General features: G+C 40.5%; 1 protein-coding gene across 2 annotated transcripts in view; it reads left to right on the top strand.

The window, feature by feature from the left end:
- Positions 1 to 4,698: 4,698 nt before the first annotated feature.
- The window catches only part of Gopc (golgi associated PDZ and coiled-coil motif containing), a 47,885-nt gene continuing 31,013 nt past the window's right edge, over positions 4,699 to 21,570 (top strand). Inside the window, exon 1 of one of the 2 annotated variants that reach the window (XM_048425071.3) lies at positions 4,699 to 5,194. In XM_048425071.3, coding sequence (XP_048281028.1) covers positions 4,907 to 5,194 — 288 coding nt within the window. In that variant the 5' untranslated portion in view covers positions 4,699 to 4,906. The remainder of the gene's footprint in view (positions 5,195 to 21,570) is intronic. The other variant, XM_048425072.3, reaches the window with a different exon arrangement.

Below are 21,570 nucleotides of genomic sequence, written 5' to 3'. Positions count from 1 at the left end.
CTTTTACATTTAAAGGGGGATATGATATAGATATGAATAATTTGCTTTGTTATGGATTTTAAGGTCAATTTTGTTATATGTATATATATTTCTGATCTTGATTGATGTATTGTGATTGTATAGTTCATTTAAAAATGCAATGTATAATTAGAAAATATAGGTTGTTAATGGATAATATCGATAATAGTCAAGCTTGTAGTAATGTTAGTCTGATTTTCTAGAAGTGCACAGATATATTTCAGATAGACATTCATATCTTTCAAAGACTACAGAGCATGGCATTTAATGTCTTAATAACTTAGGACTTTTCATGACAATGAGACACGTCTGCTCCTGGCAGCACCAATCTACTTCAAGAGGAAAATGGGCATCAAAGAGGCTCCTTATGGAGTTTGATAGCCATTTTGGGCAAGAAACTGCTCTTGCCTGGACTGATGCATAGACTGGACACAGAGAACCCTCAGAGAGAGGACTGCTAAACTTGCCTAAAGGTGAGATGATCTTTCGGGGTTCCTGATTCATGAAAGAGTCTGTGAGACACTCTGCAGGACACAGCAGATAATGACTGAACTGCCTTTGAAATTTCCTGCTTCATGGAAATGTCTGCTGGATATTATGGGCCTAAAGGCCAAAAATGGATGCCCCAACGATACAGAGGAACTTTGGGTGACTGTCCAGGCAGCGAGATGTCTCTGTCATTTCTAGAGTTTTGGAAGTTGCTTACTTCTTGTTTACTTAGGTAATATATCCTTCTGGAGTCTTTGATGGAGTTAAAGAATGGATAGTCGTAGTTATAGTTTTCCATTATTATGATAAAGATATAGTTATAAATATTGTGACTGTAATTCTTGCTTGATAACTGTTATGTGTAATTTTACTATGTTAAAATGAAAGCCTTTCTTTTTTGTTTAAACAGAAAAAGGGGAAATGATGGAGGAGGGTTATCTGTCTATTGTGTTATTTTCATTGGTCAATAAAGAGACTGCCTTGGCCCCTTGATAGGACAGAAAATTAGGTAGGCGGAGTAAACAGAACAGAATACTGGGAAGAGGGCTATGAGCCAGACGCCATGGAGCCAGCCACCAGGTCAGACATGTTGAATCTTTTCCGGTAAGCCACCACCTCGTGGTGCTACAGATTATTAGAAATGGGTTAATATCAAGATATGAGAGTTAGTCAGTAACTAACTCTCTAGAGATAATGAGCCAGGCAGTGCTTAAATAAATACAATTTGTGTGTTGTTATTTCTGGGACTAAGCTAGCCGTGCGGGAGCCGGGCAGGACGAAAAGCAGGCCTGCCCGCAGCTCCTCACTACAAGCTATTGCAGATATTTGTAGGAACTTAAGTAGAGATGGAGTCCATAGATTCACACAGGGAGAAGGACAGCAAGAGTGGCTGAGCTAAACCTAAATTACTCCACTAAATTCTCACATTTTTAGAATATGACAACAATCAGTTTCCCCCAATTATATAAAAAGAAAGAGAGAAAGAATGAGGATGAACAAGCCACCCAGAATGCTCATTTATTTTTTTGCGTGACTTTCTTAAAATTATAAATTGTAGCAATGTCATGTAACAGATATAGTAACTATGAAATAAGTACAATATTGTGAGGTTTTTCCACGTTGTGCAAATAAAATGGCAACAAACTTCCCTTGCATTTCTTTATTCTTCATACAACTGTTTATAACTATCAAGAGTACTTGATCTCTTTTCCTACTCCTGGCAGGGTTACAGGAATTAACAGGAACAAGAAATGCTTATAAAGCCTAGAACAGAGAAGTGTTTAATACTGATAGTCTCCCTATCCTGTGCCAGGCAGGTTTTCCATAGACTTCCCAGTGTCCCTAGAGTTGGAGGTGCTCTAGAAGAATCTCCAACACTCACTAACTTCACAGCTACCGACTAGTTTACCAGAGAACGCACCAGCATCTTATCTCTCTCTAGTTTTCTCAGTCTTCACTCTGTCTTTAGTGGTGAAACTTGATACGAACAAAATAAGATTGTCAGGCTGAGTATCATGGCTCATGTCTGAATCCCAGCAATCATGAGGCAGAAACAGGAAGACTGCCAGGAGTTTTAGGCCAGCCTGGTCTAAGCCAGCTAAAGATACATAGCAAAACCTTGTGTCAAAACAACAATGACCAAATAAAATCGGACTGGTTTTAACTATATTGTTTTATTCTAAATAACACGAGCATGAGTTATGAGTTATTGGAAGTATCTTTTCAAACCAACTAAAAATAGAAATATCACAATCTTTTCTTAGCCATGTGAAAATAAATGTCCCAAGTTCTGAAATGCCAAGTACAATCCCAGCAAAAGCAATAAATGCAGACAGAGCACACCGACAACAGATGGCAGCACTTGACCACTGAGCGTCTTCTCCGCTTGGCTGTTCTATTATGACTTGCAGAATTGCAGAATTCCCAGTCAAGGCGGCCTAGACATCCTATTAGGAAATCTCAGGAGCATTTAAAACCATCGTTGACTACCATGTGTGCACACAGGATGTGGCAACTGCTGCACATCACGATAATGAGAAGGGACAATGTGACATAAAATAAGCTTGAGTCATCCAAAATGACTTGTTGGAGTTTAAAGGCTGTGACAGAAATGAAGCTGGGTTCTACAATTCTGAAAATTAGGACATTTGTCATCCATAAAAACATTGATCCATAAACACAAAATGCAGTTTAGCGTCTCTCACATAATAAATTTAATATTTTTAAAGAAATATAATTTATATTTTCACACTAGCAATATGAGATGGAGTTTCTATTCTTCTGTATCCTATTGTTAACAGCAAAGAATAGTAAGAAAGACACCTACATTGAAATCTGCTTTGTGACATTACTAAAATGCTTAACCTGTCTACAATTCATTTATAAAAAAGTAATTATACTGACCACAGGACTTTTTGAGAATCAAAGAGATAACTCTGAATCACAGCACATTCTTAATCATTGAAAGCTATTGTTATTGTCGTTTTAAGTATTTTATTATTCTCACCTAGTAATTTTTCACTTATTTCAAGTTCCTGGGGGTGGGTGGGAACAGTATCACTAGAGAAAATGGCCTGGAGCTTCCTCAATGTTCTTGCAAATAATGCATGCAAAAACATAACAAACCTGCAGGAGGAAGAGATATGCAGGGAGGCTGGAGAGTGAGTTCAGAAGAAAAAGAAGTTGCAGAAGAAGAATTTGTTTCCCAGCACTCACGTGGTGGCTAAGAGTGTCTGTAACTTCAGTTCCTGGAAATGTGGTACTCTGTTCTGGCTTTGGTGGGCACCATGCACGCATGTAGTGCATTGAAGTACCATATATGCAGGCAAAACACCCATATACATAAAATCAAATAAAATACAAACGACATTAGAAGAGGACGTTTTATACTGTAGTGTATAAGGTCTTGTGAGATGGTCTCTGTTTATGCTCAGGTAAGGATCGCATAGGTTTTAACTAAGTTTGCTGAAGACAAAATGCTTTATTGCTTGATGCTAACCAATTTTGCATTTTTACCCATAGTGCAAACTAAATTTGTTGTTTTTTAAGTTCTTTGATCAGAGGTACAGAGTGACATGCAGGTTTTGATTGATGATTGATTAGAAGGATCTGTCCCAAGAACAGCTTACAAAAGATTCTGGACTCAGTCTCCAAATACTCCCGTAGCTGAGGCGGGAGACACAGTTCCTAACAGCCTACTCGAATTAGTCTGGCTTCCTTCCTTCCAGACTGTCTACTGTTTGACTAGACAGAGGTGGAGGTGGGGAAGTGGAAGAGGCGGGATTGCTAAACGCTCCCAAATGCAGCTTACATTGGAAGGAAAAAGTTGTGCGAGCCTCACTAGTTTACGAGCTCAGCTTGAGGGAGGGTCGTTTCATGGGATTTTATGACCTCAGTGCCTCAACGGGGACATGTACTCAATGTCTATGAATACATGAAAATGACACAGAAGGGGGCACTATACTGGTTTATAAGATAATCTACAGCATCCCGAGTAGCTGCTTTAGAATACATGATCCGTGATGTAGTAAGAGGAGTGCCAAGTGCCCAGTGTTAACACTTTCACTTTACTTTCATACTAAGTAAATTCTGGAAACTAGGTTGCCAAGTTAGGCAACACTGCTGAGGTGGAGCAGCTAACACGTAGGCCCTGAACGCAGACTTGTCAACCACACAAGAAGAGGCGATTGATTTCGCAAAACCAGGTCAGCAGTTTCCACGGGCAGCTTCGGGCAGTTTCTACCTGGAATGCACTGTCTTCTGGTTTACCAAGAACAGCCAGTGTACCCACCCACCCCGCCCTAAGTAAGAGCAGGAAAGTCGAAGGGAAAACGTGGCTATTGCGCATGCTCACACGGCCCTCCGCGAGGGTCCCTAGACGCCCCAGCAGCAACTTTCCCAGATGACTGCGGACCGGTTCCCGCCCACTGTGAAGCCAAATTGGTGGCGGCCAGTTCCCTTGGCGACTAGGATCCCTTCCTTTCCTCCGGCCCGTCCCTCTCGCAAGGGGACGCCTCATCACCCGGCTTCTCAGGATTTTGCCAGTCGTCAATATGGCCGCCAGACAGGTTTGCGGAGGCGGAAGCTTTTCATTGGCCAAGGTCTCGTACGGCCCCGCCCACTTCCTCCCTCTGGGCTGCGCTGGCTCTGGGCTCCGCCACGCATGCGCGGCGGGGGCGGGCCGGGATGCGGGCGGGTCTTCCGTGTGGCGCCGTCGCTGCTTCACCCGCGCTGTCTCTGCGGCTCTGGAGCTGCGCTGCCGGCGTTGGCGGCGCGAGAGAAGGGAGGGGACCGGCAGAGCTTGTGTGCGCTCGTGAGGGGCGCCGCGGTGCCAGCAGTTCCCCTCGCGCGGGGCGGGCGGCCAGGGTGAGCAGCAGTCGGCTAGGTCCTGGACGGCGCCATGTCGGCGGGCGGCCCATGCCCGGCAGGAGCCGGAGGCGGCCCAGGGGGTGCCTCCTGCCCTGTGGGGGTCTCCCCTGGCGGGGTGTCCATGTTCCGGTGGCTGGAGGTGCTGGAGAAGGAGTTTGACAAGGCCTTCGTGGATGTGGATCTGCTTCTGGGGGAGATCGATCCGGACCAGGCAGACATCACTTACGAGGGGCGGCAGAAGATGACCAGCCTTAGCTCCTGCTTTGCGCAGCTTTGCCACAAAGCCCAGACTGTGTCCCAGATCAACCACAAGCTAGAGGTGAGCCTCCGGGGCTGGCAGCAATGACATTCAACCCCAGGCTGTCCGAGGGCGTTAGATCCCATTTAACGCCCCAGGACAACGACCCTATAAAACTGGCTACTGGGGCACCTCTCAGCTTCAAATGTGATCCAGAGTGCGTTTATACGTGTGTGAAGCAAACGAGTGATGAGCGGGTGGGGGAGGAGAAGGATGGAGACCGACGGTGGGTCTCTAGGTTCAGTCATCCACCTCCTAGCATCACCGAGGGGGAAACAGGAGCTAATCACACTATCGGCCCTGTGAGTGTCATGTTAACACACATAACCAAGATCCTGTGTCGAGGAATACTACCTGAGCCCTTCTTTGGACGTGTGAGTTTGTGCAGATCTGCTTTGATAATGATAATCTAGACTGATATATTTTCAGAAAGATGCAGCTCTGATTCTTTTCATCTCATAGCCCAGGTCGTCCATGGCTGTACACAGAGACATGCTTGAACTCTAAGGGAAAGTTCTTAGGGGAATGTAATGGAATATATGTTACTACCGTCCTTCTCGGTCTACTGCACACCTCGTCCTTAAATTATAGGCAGATTTGTCTTGAGAGGTCCCTGTCAGGTAACTTCTAACGTCGAGGTGTATGTGTTTGTACTTTGCAATATTTCCCACATTTTAGAGTATGTAAAGACATTCTTTTGCTTTGGTCTCCAATCAAAGGGTGAGGGAACTTCCAAAACAAAAAATTCAAACCTACTATTTGGTGTGGAAAATCAAATGACGGCAGTATTGCAAGATTTAGAAATAATGGTGTATTAATATTATGTGGAAGGCACTTTAGAAATAGACAACTTAAATAGATAATGGGTCTTTCATTTTAAGGAGGGGAAAGAATGAGAGTCTGTGATGTGTGAAGTTCTTTGTGCCTTAGCTTTCCAAAGATCTCCTCATTACTGCTAACTGTAATGATGATAGTGCCCATTGTGTCCAGATTAATGTGTATGCCAGATTTGTTTCCTGCCCTTACTTAGTGGTCATCAGTCTTCCATATTAGTTAACCATGAAAGTCACTAATATTTGATTAGCATCTCTTTACATATTTAGGATTTTATGGTTCCTTTTTGAAAAGATCAGGATGAAAGTGTTTATATAAAAGTATTAAGCATAACTGGGCAGCGGTGGTGCATGTCTTTAATCTCAGCATTTGGGAGACAGAGGCGGGAGGATCTCTGTTGAGTTCGAGGTCAACCTGGTAACCTGGTCTATAAAGTGAGTTCCAGGACAGCCAGGACTGTTACACAGAAAAAGCCTGCATCGAAAAACAGCAGCAAAACCCCCAGACAAACAGAAAAGAAGTATTGAGTATAGAGGAGTGAAAATGTCTTTTGATTTTTATTTTCAATGAATGATAATTTGCAGATAATTTGTAGAAGCTGAGTAGTAAAATTGCATTTGGTGGTTTTTAAAATAATATTTTAGTTTTAAAGATCAAAAATGGGCGCTTTTATCACATGAGAACTTAGCATTTACATCTTTAACCATATATTGGAGATAACTGGTTTTTAAAGAATAAAACAATTTCTAACTTTTTTTAAAAAATGACTTAAGGATGCCAAACAATTGTACTTTCAGATGTTAGCTATGATTTTGAAAATAAAGGAATGTTTCTATGAATTGTAGGTACTCAACATTTAAAAAATTATTAAATACTTTACAGGAATATTTCTCTGGCTAATAGATCATGCATGTAATAACTTATACATGTTATCGTTCTTTTCAGAAATTGTACTTACCATATTCTAAGTTTATGTCCCATCTTAGATAATAACACTTCTTAATAAGAAATGCTCAGACTGGTATGGTAGTGAATGCCTTTAATCCCAATCAGTACTTTGGAGTCAGAGGCAGGAAGTTCTCTATGAGTTTGAGGCTATCCTGGTCTACAAGTAGCAAGTTCCAGGATAGTCTCTGCTACACAGAGAAACACTATCTTGGAAAAAAGAAAGAAGGGAGGGAGGAAGAAATGCTAGCGTAGCACAATGTGAGTGTGTTTTTCAGGGTGCATGCAACTCTTAATTCAGAGATATTAGAAATTGGTGAGGAGATAATTTGATTTTGGTTGTTTATATGTATTTGCAACTATACATGATTCATCTGTGTTTTTCTTGCACATAAAACATATTACGTAGTTTAGAATAGCTGTGTACTGCTGTGAAAAGCTGTGTGGCTGGCCACACCTTTCAGAGTATGCCTAGTGTATCACACATAGAATTTCAGGGGATGCTCTATAAACTGTTGACAGTCCACTCTCAGTATGGAAAACTTAGAAGAGATTTTGATGCTTTCTTACTCGGTTTTAATTATGTCCTTGTAAGCAAATGAGCTTGTTCTTTGAACTATTCTATATGGATGTTGAAGTAATATTTGAAGCTGCTTACTGTTCAATGTATACCAAGTTTAGTGGTTTTAGAGATTAATATTAAACCATCTTATAATAAATTGTTTTTATTTTCTCAAGACACATATAACTCCATTGTGGGTAATTTATATCTGTAATCCCAGTACTTAGATGGTGGAGGCAGTAGGATCAGAAGTTTAAGGCTAGCCTGGATTACATAAAACCATCTCAAAACAAACAAACAACCCGCATAAATTGATCTTCTGTATCCACTTTTACCCATTCCTTGTGTTTTTAGATAATATTTACATTTAAGATTAATCTAGTGGTTAGGAAAACAATTTTACGAAAAAAATCATAGGTTTCCTTTTAAATTAAATATAAATACCATCTGCATAGCTTTTTGTTGTAAGTTATATTTGGCAAGTGTTGTATATAGAGGGTTGACTATTGAAAAAAGAAAAACCAGACTGTTTTGAGGTGGTGCTATTTCAAATTAAATTTCTCAAAGTGCCTACGTGCCTAAGAATTCCTGCTGTGGTGGATCGCTTGGTTAAAGCCCAGTTAGAGTCACCAGTATAATATCAGGAACAATGGCTGTGAACCAATGCCTTAAAATAATTCACCTCTGTTTTGGGATGTATGTTCTGCTTGTTCTTTCAAGAAATAACAGCCTAAAAATACACCTAGGTGTCATGGTGGCCTTGTCTATAATTCCAGTGCTATGAAGGTGGAGGGAGGAGGATCAAGGAAACCCTCAGCTACACATTGAATTCAGGGCCATCCAGTGCTACATGACACCCTCTTTCCAAAATCAAAAAATATACCTTCTATAACATGTCTTTCTTCCACAGGGCTGAACTAGTGTCTCTTTAAAGTGGTTTGTTTTCAGACCATTAGTAGAGAAGTGTTAAGCCTTGGTCAGAGTTGGGTTAATTTAAGCTGGTAATATACTTGTCTTCATGCAGCTTTAAGTTTGTTCTCTTTTGTTTGGTGTGTGTGTGTGTGTGTGTGTGTGTGTGTGTGTGTGTGTGTGTAGAAAGGACAGAGCTCAACATCAGGTATCTTCCTCACGTTTTGAGAAAGGTCTCTCACTGAACCTAGAGTTTGCCAATTTGGCTAAACTGGACTGGCCAGCAAGCCCCTGGGATGTCCTGTCTCTACTTCCCAGTCCTGGGGTTGCAGGCGTCCTTCCATGCCTGACTTTTTACCTGGGTCCAGGTGATCTGAACTCCAATCCACATCCATGCATTTTATCTTTATCAACTGAACCATCTCCCCAGCTCCTTTATTTTTATTTCTGAAATAGGATCTCTTAAAGTCATGGTTGCCTCAACCTCATAATTATATCCAAGGATGACCTTGAATCTCTGATTCCCTATCTCCATCTCCCTGAAAAAATTACTGTTAACCCAAGACATAATGGATCATTAAAAATTAAGCTAAGAGATACAGAGCTATTGTCCCACATTATGTAAAGTAGGAAAACTAGGAAGTGGAAAGTACAGTGATGGGTAAGAGCTCATGGTGCATTTGCAGATATGGAAAAGAGTTGAAGGCATTCAAGAAGGTGTCAGACCAGTTTGTATTGGTAGGTAGGGACTAAACTTGCCTTGTTTCATAATTTGTGCCATAGACTCGAGCTTTATTACAACAGGAGCAAGCATTTTAACCTAGATGAGTGTCTCGGGTATGAGATTAGAATAGGCTATCCTGGTATGATATGCAGAGTTTGGGAAAATAAGAGTGAATGTAAAAAACCATCCAGGAGCCTCAAATTATCCTTGTGACATTATGATAGCTTAAGGAAATGTAGGTAGAGGAAGGTATTCAGAACAAGAGAAACTTTAAAGGTAAAATTCAACAGACTCTAGAGACGGATTAAAGTGAGTTAGAGATGAGGGAATTCAGAATGACTCTGTATTGTGTCACTGTTGTGCAACTGGCTCCCTGAACAGATGGATCTGCGATATTATCTGCGATAGGAATAATGATATATTGTTAACCTTACTAGTTACTATTTATTAGGCTCTGTCCTAAGGGTTTTTTTGATTGTTTTTTTCATATGCATATTCATCTAATTTTCACAGATACGTTTATATTTGTGGGGTCTTTTTGTTATAGAATTGACACAAGAGGCCCACACCTACAAAGCTGAAGAAATCATTCTGTATAAACAAATTTATGTTTGGAAGTGATTAGTAAAGTAGAGAGAAAAGCATCCAGAAGTGGGTGTGGAAGATAGCTTAGAAAAGAAAAAGGAAGCTTCAAGGAAGGTGTTAGTTCATTGTGTTTTTAAATGAAAAAAATAAATGAGCATGTTTATAAGCTAGCAAGAATCACCCCTTAGAGGAAGAAACTGAGCATGATGGGAAATAGAAGAATAAGATTGTTAAGGTGCTGGGTCCAGATGAGATACCAAGAACTAGTACAGTATGTAGCTTTACATTATTTATATAGCAAGGAGTGAGAGTGACTAGAATGAATGGGGTGAGGGGCTGGCCAGAGTTTTTGTGTAGTTTCTTTTTTTTTTCCTATAAACAGGAGCTCAGGTCAATGACTGAAAGTAAGAGTAAGGACTTGAGAGTGGAGGAGGTTGTGGATACAGGTAAGTGGAAAGGCCCATTGCCCAGGGAGATTAACTGCCAGGCAGTACTGTGGACCTAGTCGGGGTTGCTTATCATAGCATCATGAGAGCCTGTGTGCCCTGTGGTGTGACTTGATCCAATGGCATTCATCCATTTGTGTATGGACACAGTAATGAGAGTAATTCTTAGGTTCATCTGGTGTTGCAGCAAAGGAGTCTGTTAGATGGACAAGGAAGTTATTAAGATGAAAGTATAATGATGAAGAAATGGAGGCAGTTTAAAGAAACACAGGAGTTGACATAATGCAGACACAGTGGGTAAGACAGAGAAAGGAACGATCGTATCACCTTTCTTGTAGGAAATGTATTTGTTGGTACATGTAGTCGTTCGTTTAAATGTCCCTCTAATCCCAGTTTATATTTACCAAAGTGATGTTGAGAAATAGTGTCTTCCAAATTGAATAGAATTCAAGTCCTTTATTTGGACTGACAGGCTCTGCAGGACCTAACCTCTGGATGTCTCTTCAACAGTGTCTCTTGCCGTTCTTTACTCTTGTTTATGACCCAGGCACAGGCCTTTCAAAAGCACTGACAGTATTCTCAACTTCTTTATTTCAGGACCCCTTGACACTTAAATTTAGGGGGCCCCAGAGAGCTTAATTTCTATATGGATACATGTGTGTATTGTTACTATTTTAGAAGTTGAAACTAAGAAAGTTGTGTTAACATTTTTTAATTTGGATGGGGATGGACAGTAAACAGGTTTCAGTATGTAGTCTATGCTGGACCCTTGGGGTTCTCCTGCCTTGAGGCCTCCAAGTATTGTTCTAGCAGGCATACCACCACCATGTTAATGTCAGTATCATTTTAAATTTAAAATAGCTTTACCAAAACCAAATAAAATTAATGAGCAGAATAACAGTGTTTTCTAAATTTTTCAAAACTTTTAACATCTGGCTTAATGGGAAATGGTTGGATTCTTGTATCTGTTTTTGTATTCAGTTTTATTGTGACCACATTTTGTTAGTAGGAAAAAAAAATATGACCAGACAGAGATCTGGAGCTTGGTAGGGAGGAGTCTTTTGACAGCCCCTTCACATAATTGTTGATATTCTCTGACACAAAACTCAGATGGTAGAAGCAGGTAGATCCCTGTGAGTTCTTGGCCAGCCAGGAGTGAGACTGTAGCAAAACGTTTTTTTTTAAGACATGACAAGAGATAATTTCTTCCAAGATCAGACAAGATTTGGTATGTTAAGGGTATATTACTATAGACATGAGATTAGGTTCTTTGTTTGTTATGTTTTATTTTTGGTTTTGGTTTTGTAAGATGGGGTTTCTCTATGTTTTCCTGGCTGTTCTGGAACTCACTCTGTAGACCAGACTGGCCTCAAAATCAGAGACCCACCCACCTCTGCTTCCAGATGAGATTGTTTCTTAAAGGTTGATTGTAAAGTAGAGTCAAAAAGCAATAAAGTGAACTATTCATATAATGGGTTTGTTTTTAAATTGTTTTGGTTTTAGTGTGTAGCATGAGGGCCGGCTTGTTGGGGTTTCTATCCTGCCCGGTACCCCAACAAGCCAGCAAGCCCCAAGGAAAATCAACCACACAGAGATCTCTATAAGTTATAAAGCTGATTGACCCATTTGGTCAGGCTACTTATTAGCTCTTATAACTTATGTTACCCCATTATCCTTATCTACGTTACCCACATGGGCTCAGTACCTTTCTCAGTGTGACAGCTTACATGTTGCCTCTTCGGTGGTCTGCGCAGGAGTGGCAGAGAGAGAGCTTCTGCTTCCAGAATATTCCCAGTCTCTTTGCTCCACCCCTACTTCCTGTCTGGCTTTCCCGCCTATACTGCCTGCCTGGCCAATCAGCGTTTTATTAAAATACATGATTGACAGAATACAGATAATTCTCCCGCACCATTATGTAACATGACGGGGCCAGCTTGTTGGGGTTTCTGTCCCGCCCAGTACCCCACAACTGGCAACTCCCAAGGAAAATCACACACAAGACTCCATAAGATTATAAACTGATTGACCCATTTGGTCAGGCTACTTATTAGCTCTTATAACTTATGTTACCCCATTATCCTTATCTACGTTACCCACATGGGCTCAGTACCTTTCTCAGTGTGACAGCTTACATGTTGCCTCTTCGGTGGTCTGCGCAGGAGTGGCAGAGAGAGAGCTTCTGCTTCCAGAATATTCCCAGTCTCTTTGCTCCACCCCTACTTCCTGTCTGGCTTTCCCGCCTATACTGCCTGCCTGGCCAATCAGCGTTTTATTAAAATACATGATTGACAGAATACAGATAATTCTCCCGCACCATTTCCCTCTTTTTTTTTTTAAACAAAGGAAAATACCCATAGTCCATTTGTTGGGAATGTGGGCGTAGTATTTCAGGCTACTTCCTGCTGGTTGGGGGCGCTGATAATCTTATGGGGACCAAAAGAAAATTTAGAGTTATAATCAAGTCATAACTGGAGTATCCTGTGAGTCTCGATCATCTCAGGCAGCAGTCTTGAATCTGTTCTGGATGTAGAACTCAGACATCTGGGCCATCTGTTCCTGTTGGAGATTTCTCAGGTGGCCTCCCTTGATGGAACCTGATTTTTCTTAACTCAGAATGAATCCACAGCTTCTCATTTTCTGTGAAAACAAAAGCAAAATCTCTTCTCCAAAGTAACATACCTTTTGACTTCAATTTTGAAGCCAAGGTATTTTCAAAATACCTATCTTGGGTTAGTTCAGCAGCATTTATAAACAAAAGTCTTTTAGCAGCTGTTGCTCCTTCCTCAACAATCAAACAATTCAAAGAGAGCATAATAACATACAGTATCAAGTTTCTCTTTGTATTTTCCATCTTTGTGTGGCTTTACTTTAACCTCTTTTTTTTTTTTTATTTTTACTTTTACTTTTTGAGACAGGTTCTCTGTATATCTTTGTCCTGGAATAACACTGTAGACCAGGCTGTCCTTGAACTCACAGAGATCCTTCTGTCTCTGCCTCCCCAGTACTGGGCTCAAAGGTGTTTGCTACCACACCTTGAACTCACAGAGATCCACGTGTCTCTGCTTCCCCAGTGCTAGGATTAAAGGCGTGTACTACCACACCTTGAACTCACAGAGGTCAACTACCTCTGTCCCTTAAAGTCTCAGAGGTCAAAGTACCTCTGCCTCCCAGGCATTGGGATTAAAGGTGTGTTCTACCACACCCAACTACTCTCTTTCTTCCCTTTTTACCCTAAGAACTTTAACCTTTAACCTGCATGTATTTTTAACACATAGTAAACCATTTAGAGGTTTTTTCCTCTTTGAATCTCTCTTTACTGTATCTCTCTTTTTCTGACTACATGAGCCTTTAATTTACTAAGCAATATGGAGAGCCGTGGCTTTGACGGCTAGATCCATCTCATTTCTTAGCTCTCCAGCCTCATGGCTGAGATACCAGCCAGAGCTGTGTTCACTGCCACAACTCTATGGCGTTTCAAGGTCCTTGCTAGCAAGCTGCAGCATTCTGCTCACAGACCACACTCAGTCGGACTGCCTGCCTGAAAGAGTCAGAGTTTGCCCTGGCAGGACAGCCCAGAAAGCTGGCATTTTAAAACAGCGCAGCTTTTATCCTGCTACGGCTGAAAGCTGAAAAGCATGCGGTCAGCTTTTCACCAACACTGTTTAAGTGCTTCGTGGCAGGACCTCTTAAAAGAGCTGCAGGGTTTTGCAGCTAAAGCTGAGTCAGGAAGCCTCTCTTAGATGAGAGTGCTTGCTTGCCTCTAGCAAGCAGAGCAGACCCGAGAAATTGCTGCTACCAAGAAACCATGCATAATGCTGTTATTTTGTTCTAGAATTACTTCCCAAGCTGTCTCAGGCTTTATGTGAATACAGTTGTCCACACGTTGGCGCCATTTGTAACATGACGGGGCCAGCTTGTTGGGGTTTCTGTCCCGCCCAGTACCCCACAACTGGCAACTCCCAAGGAAAATCACACACAAGACTCCATAAGATTATAAACTGATTGACCCATTTGGTCAGGCTACTTATTAGCTCTTATAACTTATGTTACCCCATTATCCTTATCTACGTTACCCACATGGGCTCAGTACCTTTCTCAGTGTGACAGCTTACATGTTGCCTCTTCGGTGGTCTGCGCAGGAGTGGCAGAGAGAGAGCTTCTGCTTCCAGAATATTCCCAGTCTCTTTGCTCCACCCCTACTTCCTGTCTGGCTTTCCCGCCTATACTGCCTGCCTGGCCAATCAGCGTTTTATTAAAATACATGATTGACAGAATACAGATAATTCTCCCGCACCATTAGTGTACAAAATAATGAGTTTTATTATGACATTTTCATACTTATTGATCTTTGTACTTTCCTCCGTCACCTACATCTTTGTTTTTATATCTGCCACCTGACCACCCTCCTACACCCTCCCCCACCGTTACATTAGTAATATTGGTCTGTCTGTAGGTTGAGTGGCTCTTTACTCAGGGATGATTTTGTAATATAATGCATGGATCATTTGTGAAATGGCTTACTGATATTATTTTAGGGCCTCCAGTTTTTGATACATCTTATAGAATATTTTAATATTATATTTGTTAGTGTATCCCATGTCATCAAGAAAATACTTAGACCTAGACAGCCAAGAGGACCCTAAGAGAGACACATACATGGATCTGCATAGGAAGGAGAAAGAGACAAGATCTGAATAAATTGGGAATGTGGAGGTCACGGGAGAAGAAAGAAGGGTAAGGGGAGGAAGGGAGGGTAGCAGAGAAAATTATATAGTTCAATTAAAACAATAAAAAAGAGAAAAAAAGAAAGAAAATCCTTAGATTCGGGGTGTCGCCAAGCTAGTGATATGATGGGTTTCAGGCTTCCAGGGCTCCAGTTCTCACTTAAAACTCCAGTTTGCTCTGCAGTAACAAGCACTGTCATAGTCACTCGCAGGGATAAATCAGCCGCATTTTAATCTGTTAACTGGGGTTCCTCCCTTTTCTATATTTTGTCTTTGAGACAGGCCTCACTGTGCAGTTCAGGCTATCCTTTAATTGTTGATCTTCCTGGCTTAGCCTCTTGGTGCTGGTGTTACTTTACAGTAGAAATACTTTGTTTCCTTTGTATCACATAAAAGGTTAAAAAAAAACTTGTATTTAAAGATTGAAACGTGTAAGAAATTAGTAATTTTTTATTCATAAAGAACATTTTGTTAAAGCTGAGTGCCTGCAGTGAAGAGAATGGGAACTAGTGGTGCAGAACTGTGTGACTTCATGGTCCTGTGCACATAGCTCAGCACTTTACGTACCAGAGCTTTTGCAGTGCTAGTACAGACATCAGCCTAGGAGAAGCAAGTAATGTTTTATTATCAGGAAAGTGGCCTGCACCCTGAGACTGTCCCATGGGCCTTGTGAGGAAACTCGTGCTTTAGTAATGGCTGAGACTGCAGAAGAATAGTTATGTACCTCTTCTGAGTCTTTTATGTAAAAATTCTTTTACATAGTTTTTAATTACATGTAATTATATGTGTAATATATATAAATAGTAATATATAAAATTGACCTTATACATCTTACCTCACCTCTTTTATTCCCGAGTTTTTTTTAAGGTTTATTCATTTATTATATATACAATGTATGTCTGCCTGCCTATATGTCTGTTTGTATGTACGTATGTACAGTGTATATAGTACATGTATGCCTGCACACCAGAAGAGAGCACCAGATCTCATTGTAGATGTTTGTGAGCCACCATATGGGTGCCGGGAATTAAACTCAGGATCTCTGGAAGAGCAACCAGTACTCTTAACCACTGGGCCATCCCTCCAGCTTGTTACCTTACTTCTTATACTTTTTTTAAAAAAAATACCTCTCTGAAGATTCTGAGACTTTTATTTTTTAAAATAATGCCTGGCACTAATTAACATATATTCCATTCTTTTAGGTTCACACTGTGCACCAGGCCTCTATAACTTTTGCCAGGGCAAGATGCACCCTTGTTTTGTTTGTGTTCGTGTGTGTGTGTGTCTCTGTGTGTGTGTGTCTCTGTGTGTGTGTCTGTCTGTCTGTCTGTCTATCTTCAGTTTCCAGCCTAGTGTTAGGTATGTCATTGGAATTTTGTGAATGTGTGATGTTGTGGAAAATGATAAATAAAAATATATTTTCATGTCTAGACTGCAGACCATTTTGGGATGACATAGTAACTAATAAAATTAGTAGTCTTTGTGATTGGATAGAAAAAGACTTGTACTGACTAGATAACATTGTCTTGGGAAATTTTCCTAAGCTACACGAGCACACTGTTTGAAGGCTGACTTGAAATAGGAAGGTATTATTTCCTACTTTGAGAAATTTTTTGACCTTTAAATGTATTTTCAGTGTATAGGATGAGCCTTGTATTTTAGAATGGGCTTCATTAGTTTTCTGTAATTTTGAAAGAGTAGGAAAAAACACCACCTTGAGCATAGGAAGAAAAGAGAAAATAGAAGAAGATTCCTTGAACTAAATTAACTGATCATTTGAATAAGAAGAATAGAAAAGAGCACCCTACTAGTTGCATTTTCCCCTTGACTCTTGCCACAAGCAAAAAGGCTTGTGGAGAATGATTCTGCTGCTGTCAGGTGGTTTACAGTCCTTTGTGTAAGAATCATCATGACATATCCTTTTAAAAGTTTATTACTCAGGTTGGGAGACAGTGGTAACAGATAAGGTGGCTGGGCATTTTTTAGTGGGAGATGCAGATGATATATAAAGGTTTTCTTAACAATTTGGAGATGGGTATTAAATGACAGTAAGTTGTAGTTAGTTTGTGTGTGTGGTATATGCGTATGTATGTGCAGATGTACACAGATGTGTGTGCACATGGAGGCCAGAGGTCAGTGCTGGATATCTTAGTTGCTCTCCACTTTATTTTCCGAGACAGGATCTCTCACTGAACCTGCTGCACAGCTAGGTTGGCTGGTCAGCTAGCAAGCTCCAGGGAATTCTAGACATGTGCTACAAAGGGTGGGCCCACTGGTTAAGAATTATATTAGGGGGGAAAAAGAATAATATCAGCAAGGTATTGTCTTTAAAAAAAATTACCAACTGGTTATCTAGTATCAAATGGTCATCCTTGAAAATATACATACAAGTAAAATTATACAGGTTTTATTTAGAAATATGTATGTAAATATGTGTGTGTGTGTGTGTGTATGTGTGTGTGTACATATAACAACAGTTAATGAAGAAAGAGGCCATAAATTATAAAGTGAGTAAGGAAGGATATACCAGAGGGTTTGGATGGAGGAAAGCAAAGGGAGAAATGATATAATTAATTATAAATCTCAAATATAAGAAAAAAAATTATCTTTTATGAATGACTGTTTTGCCTGTGTGTATATAGGTGCGGGCAACACATATGTGCCTGGTGCCATAGAGGCCAGAAAAGAGGGTCCAATCCTCTGGAACTAGAGTTACAGACAGTTGTGTGCCTCCATATGAATGCTGGGAACCCAGTCCTCTACAAGAGCAGCATTCTTAATCACTGAGCCATCTCTCTAGTCCCAGGAACTGACTTGATAGAACAGTTAGAAGAGTAAGATGGGAAGTGGAACAGCAATGACTCATTCAGTGAACGCCAATGTTTATCTTGTAGTGCTTTGTAAGTAAAATGCTTTTCTGTATCTCCCTCCATTTCTGGAAGTACATATTTTACAAATATACTTTGCAGTATATTTAAAATTTTTAAATGTAATTTATGATTGACATGTAATTATTGTACTTATTTATAAGCATTATTTTTGATATATTTATTATTTCTTTATGGTAAATATGTGTAAAAACCACTGTTGTAGTTATTTTGAAATATATACATTATTTTTAACTCGGGCATCTAGCTGTGCAGTAAAAACCCCAATGTATTGTAGGAGGACCGCTTGTTTGTTCCTGGCTGCTCAGCCCCAAAATAACCACACATAAACTGTATTAATTAAATCACTGCTTGACCTATTAGCTCTAGCTTCTTATTGGCTAGCTCTTACATCTTAATTTAACCCATCTCTGTTAATTTATGTATCTCCACATGTGTACTGTGTGTATGTTTTTTTTTGATGTACTAATTTTATTTCCTTTGGATATACCAAAATTGTGAGCTTGCAGATAGTTGTATCTTTTTGATTTTGCTTTTCTATGTGTTTGAGAAAACACTGTACTGTCTTCAATGATGGCTATACTATTTGGGTTTCTTTTTATTGTGAAAGGAGCAGCTCCCAGCTGCTTATACCCCTAAATAATTACAAGGAAACTGTATTCATTTAAACACTGCCTGGCCCACTAGTTCTAGCCTCTTATTGGCTAACTCTCACATCTTGACTCAACCCATTTCTAATAATCTGTATGTCACCACGAGCTCATGGCTTACTGGGAAAGATTCAGCATGTCTGAACTGGCAGCTTCATGGTGGGTGGCTCTCTCTGACTCTGCCTCCTTTCTCCCAACATTCTTTTCTGTCCTATGTTCTAACCTATCAGGCCAAGCAGTTTCTTTATTAATTAACCAATGAAAGAAACACATAGAAAGAAGAATCCTCATACACCATTTTTCCCCCTCCATATTCTTGCTAGTGTTTTTCTCGACTTATGTATTTGTATTTGTAGTTCCAGAGGTTTAGCATTCATGACCATCATGGCAGTAGGGAGCATGGCAGCAGCAGGCAGACAATGGAGCTGACACAGTAGTCAGGAGTTTATATCTGGTCCACAAGCACTAGGCACAGAGAGCTAACTGTGAATGGTGTAGACTGGAAACCTCAAAGCCAGTGACCCAGTGGCATACTTTCTCTAACAAGGCCACACCTTTTAATCCTTCTCAACTGTTGTTGTCTCCAACAACTGGAGACGAACATCCCATATATGAAGACCACCATACTGTGCTTTTAAGGTAAGGTTTTATACCAATAAAAAAAAATCAGGAAACAAAATTTAATAAGGCTCAAAAAAATGGACAAATGCCTCATGTTTAGTTTTGAAAGAATATTGTTAGGCCAACCATACTACACAAAGAGGTCTACATATTTAATCCTATCAAAATACCGATGACTTTCGTCACACATGAAAACCAAACTCTAAAATTTGTTTAGAATCCCAAAAAACACCTGACTAGCAAAAGCAGTTGTGAAAACAACCACCAAATAAACCACCAAACTGTAGTTCCCAAAACAGCAGCACAATGATGCAGAAATAGACAGCCCAGAGACAATCCATTCAAATTTAGAGTGAACTGACCCTTGAAAAAGCTGGCAAGAATACATAGCAAGTAAAGGACAGACTTCAATAAATGGTACAGGGGTAGAGGAAATCCACACATTGGAGATGTTTGGTGTAACATGAGGGGAGCCTGCTTGTTTGAGGGTTTCTCTCCTGCCCAGGCCACTGAAGCAGCAGGATGTGAGCTGCCCCGCTGAAAAAGGTACTGAGCCACATGGCTAACATAGATCCTGCCCAGAATTTTCCTGCTCTCCTTGCATCATTTCCACTTCCTGTCTAGTTTTCCCGCCTACACCTCCTGCCTGTCCAATCAGCGTTTATTTAAAACATGATTGACAGAATACAGACAATTCTCCCGCACCAGTTAGGCGTGTTTTTCTAACCATATGCAAAAAAAAAAAAAAAAGAAAGAAAATTACAGCTCAATTTCAAGTGGGTTAGAGATGTAGGTGCCAGCGGTGAAACTGAGAATAGGAGTGAAGCCTGGTGACACTGGCTTTGAGCTGAATCTTGTGACCCAGGAACCACCTTGTGACGGGCCACTGTCTTAGAGTCTTTTTCCTGGGGTTGATTTACTGACCCTTGCTGAGTTCTAGGGGATGTCTGTAAATGAACCTTCCAGGTCAGATGTAAGAAAATGTAAAGATGTCTAACAAAAGCTGTATATAATGTTTTGGTTTTTCTTTTTAATTTGTTGTTTTGTTTTGCTTTTGAGGCAGGACCCCACTATGTAGCTTTAGCTGTCCTAGAACTCTCTGTATAGACCATGCTGTCCTCAAACTCACCTGTCTCTGTCCCCAGAGTGTTGATATTCAATGCATTCAAAAGAACACCACCAAAAACCAGTGTTCTTTTTCTTTAAAACACCTTTTGGAGTGTTAATCAAGGTTGACGGTTAAAATCAGCTGGGCTTGTTTTTTTTTGTTTTCATTTGTGTTTGTTCTTAAATTGGTTACCCTAAACCCCAGCAATTCAATTATCTCTGTTTACGGAAAGTAAGCTTTTATTTACTCACACCCTCTCTTTCCTTCCTTCCTGACTTCCCTTCCTTTCTTCTTTCTTCCTTTCCTCCACCTCAGGAGATGTGCAGGCATCATAGAAAGGGCTCTTTGATCCATGTGAACAGTACTAAAAAAGACTTGGCTGTGTAGGTCCGTAGTTTACTGTTTGTTCAGAATAAAAGTTACAGAGTAACTGAGGAGCTGTTGACAAGTGATGGCTGCTGGGAAAGTGAAAGTTCCTTTAGGTCAGGAATTGAGCCCTGAGCAGCTGCAACCTATGCTCCCCATACAGGTACATACTGGCAGTGCTAAGAAGATTCAGTGAATTTAAAAAACAAATAATAGGATGAAAGAAAGGAACAAACAAATAGAGGAAATTGGGAATGGGCTTGATTAAAATATTCTGTATCCATGTACAGAATCCTCAGACAAATCCTTAGCACCCAAGTAACACACAACCACATACACACAGTTAAAGCAGAATTGTAGTCTATCAGTCCACTTTGAAAAAAAAAAGTAACGACAAGCAAGGAAAACTTAGAGTGTGTTTTCGTTTGTAAACATCTTTAATGAAATTGTTCTGAATAAAAGGCTTCATATTATGCCAGGCTGTGGTGGCACACACCTTTAATCCCAACACTCAGGAGGCAGAGACAGGCAGATCTCTGTGTTTGAGGCCAGCCTGGTCTACAGTGTGAGTTCCAGGACCCAGGACAGACAGGGCTACACAAAGAAATCCTGTCTCAAAAAACAAAAAACAAACAAGCCAAAAAAAAAAAAAAAACAAAACCAAAAAAAAACCCCAAAAGCTTCGTGTTTGTTTGAGAGGGGAAAAAGGTATGGTGTACAACAATGAGGTAAAATATCCTCAAGGTTTTTTCTTATTGTTAAACTAGCTTCAGGTTTTGTTTGGCTGTGTGTCTTGAATGAGCTGTTTAAATCCTGATTTCTATTTCCTTAGCTATAAAATAAAGTGTGCTAAGTAGAGCTCAGGCACAGGCCTGCCATATGGTGGGCAGGTGCTTGCTTTGTGGGGGTGTGGCTTGTCAGTTTCCTCTGGTTCCTTCACAGTGCTGCTCTGGACACCAGAACTGGATGCAGGAATGCGACTTGGCCACTGACCACCAAGGTAGTCCTAGAAAATGCAGCTTTAATTGCTTTGCC

This window comes from Myodes glareolus, chromosome 1, assembly GCF_982192425.1.
Source record: "Myodes glareolus chromosome 1, mMyoGla1.1, whole genome shotgun sequence".
NCBI lineage: Eukaryota > Metazoa > Chordata > Mammalia > Rodentia > Cricetidae > Myodes > Myodes glareolus.
Note: the sequence above shows the minus strand (reverse complement) of the source record. Positions and strands in the feature narration are given on the sequence as shown.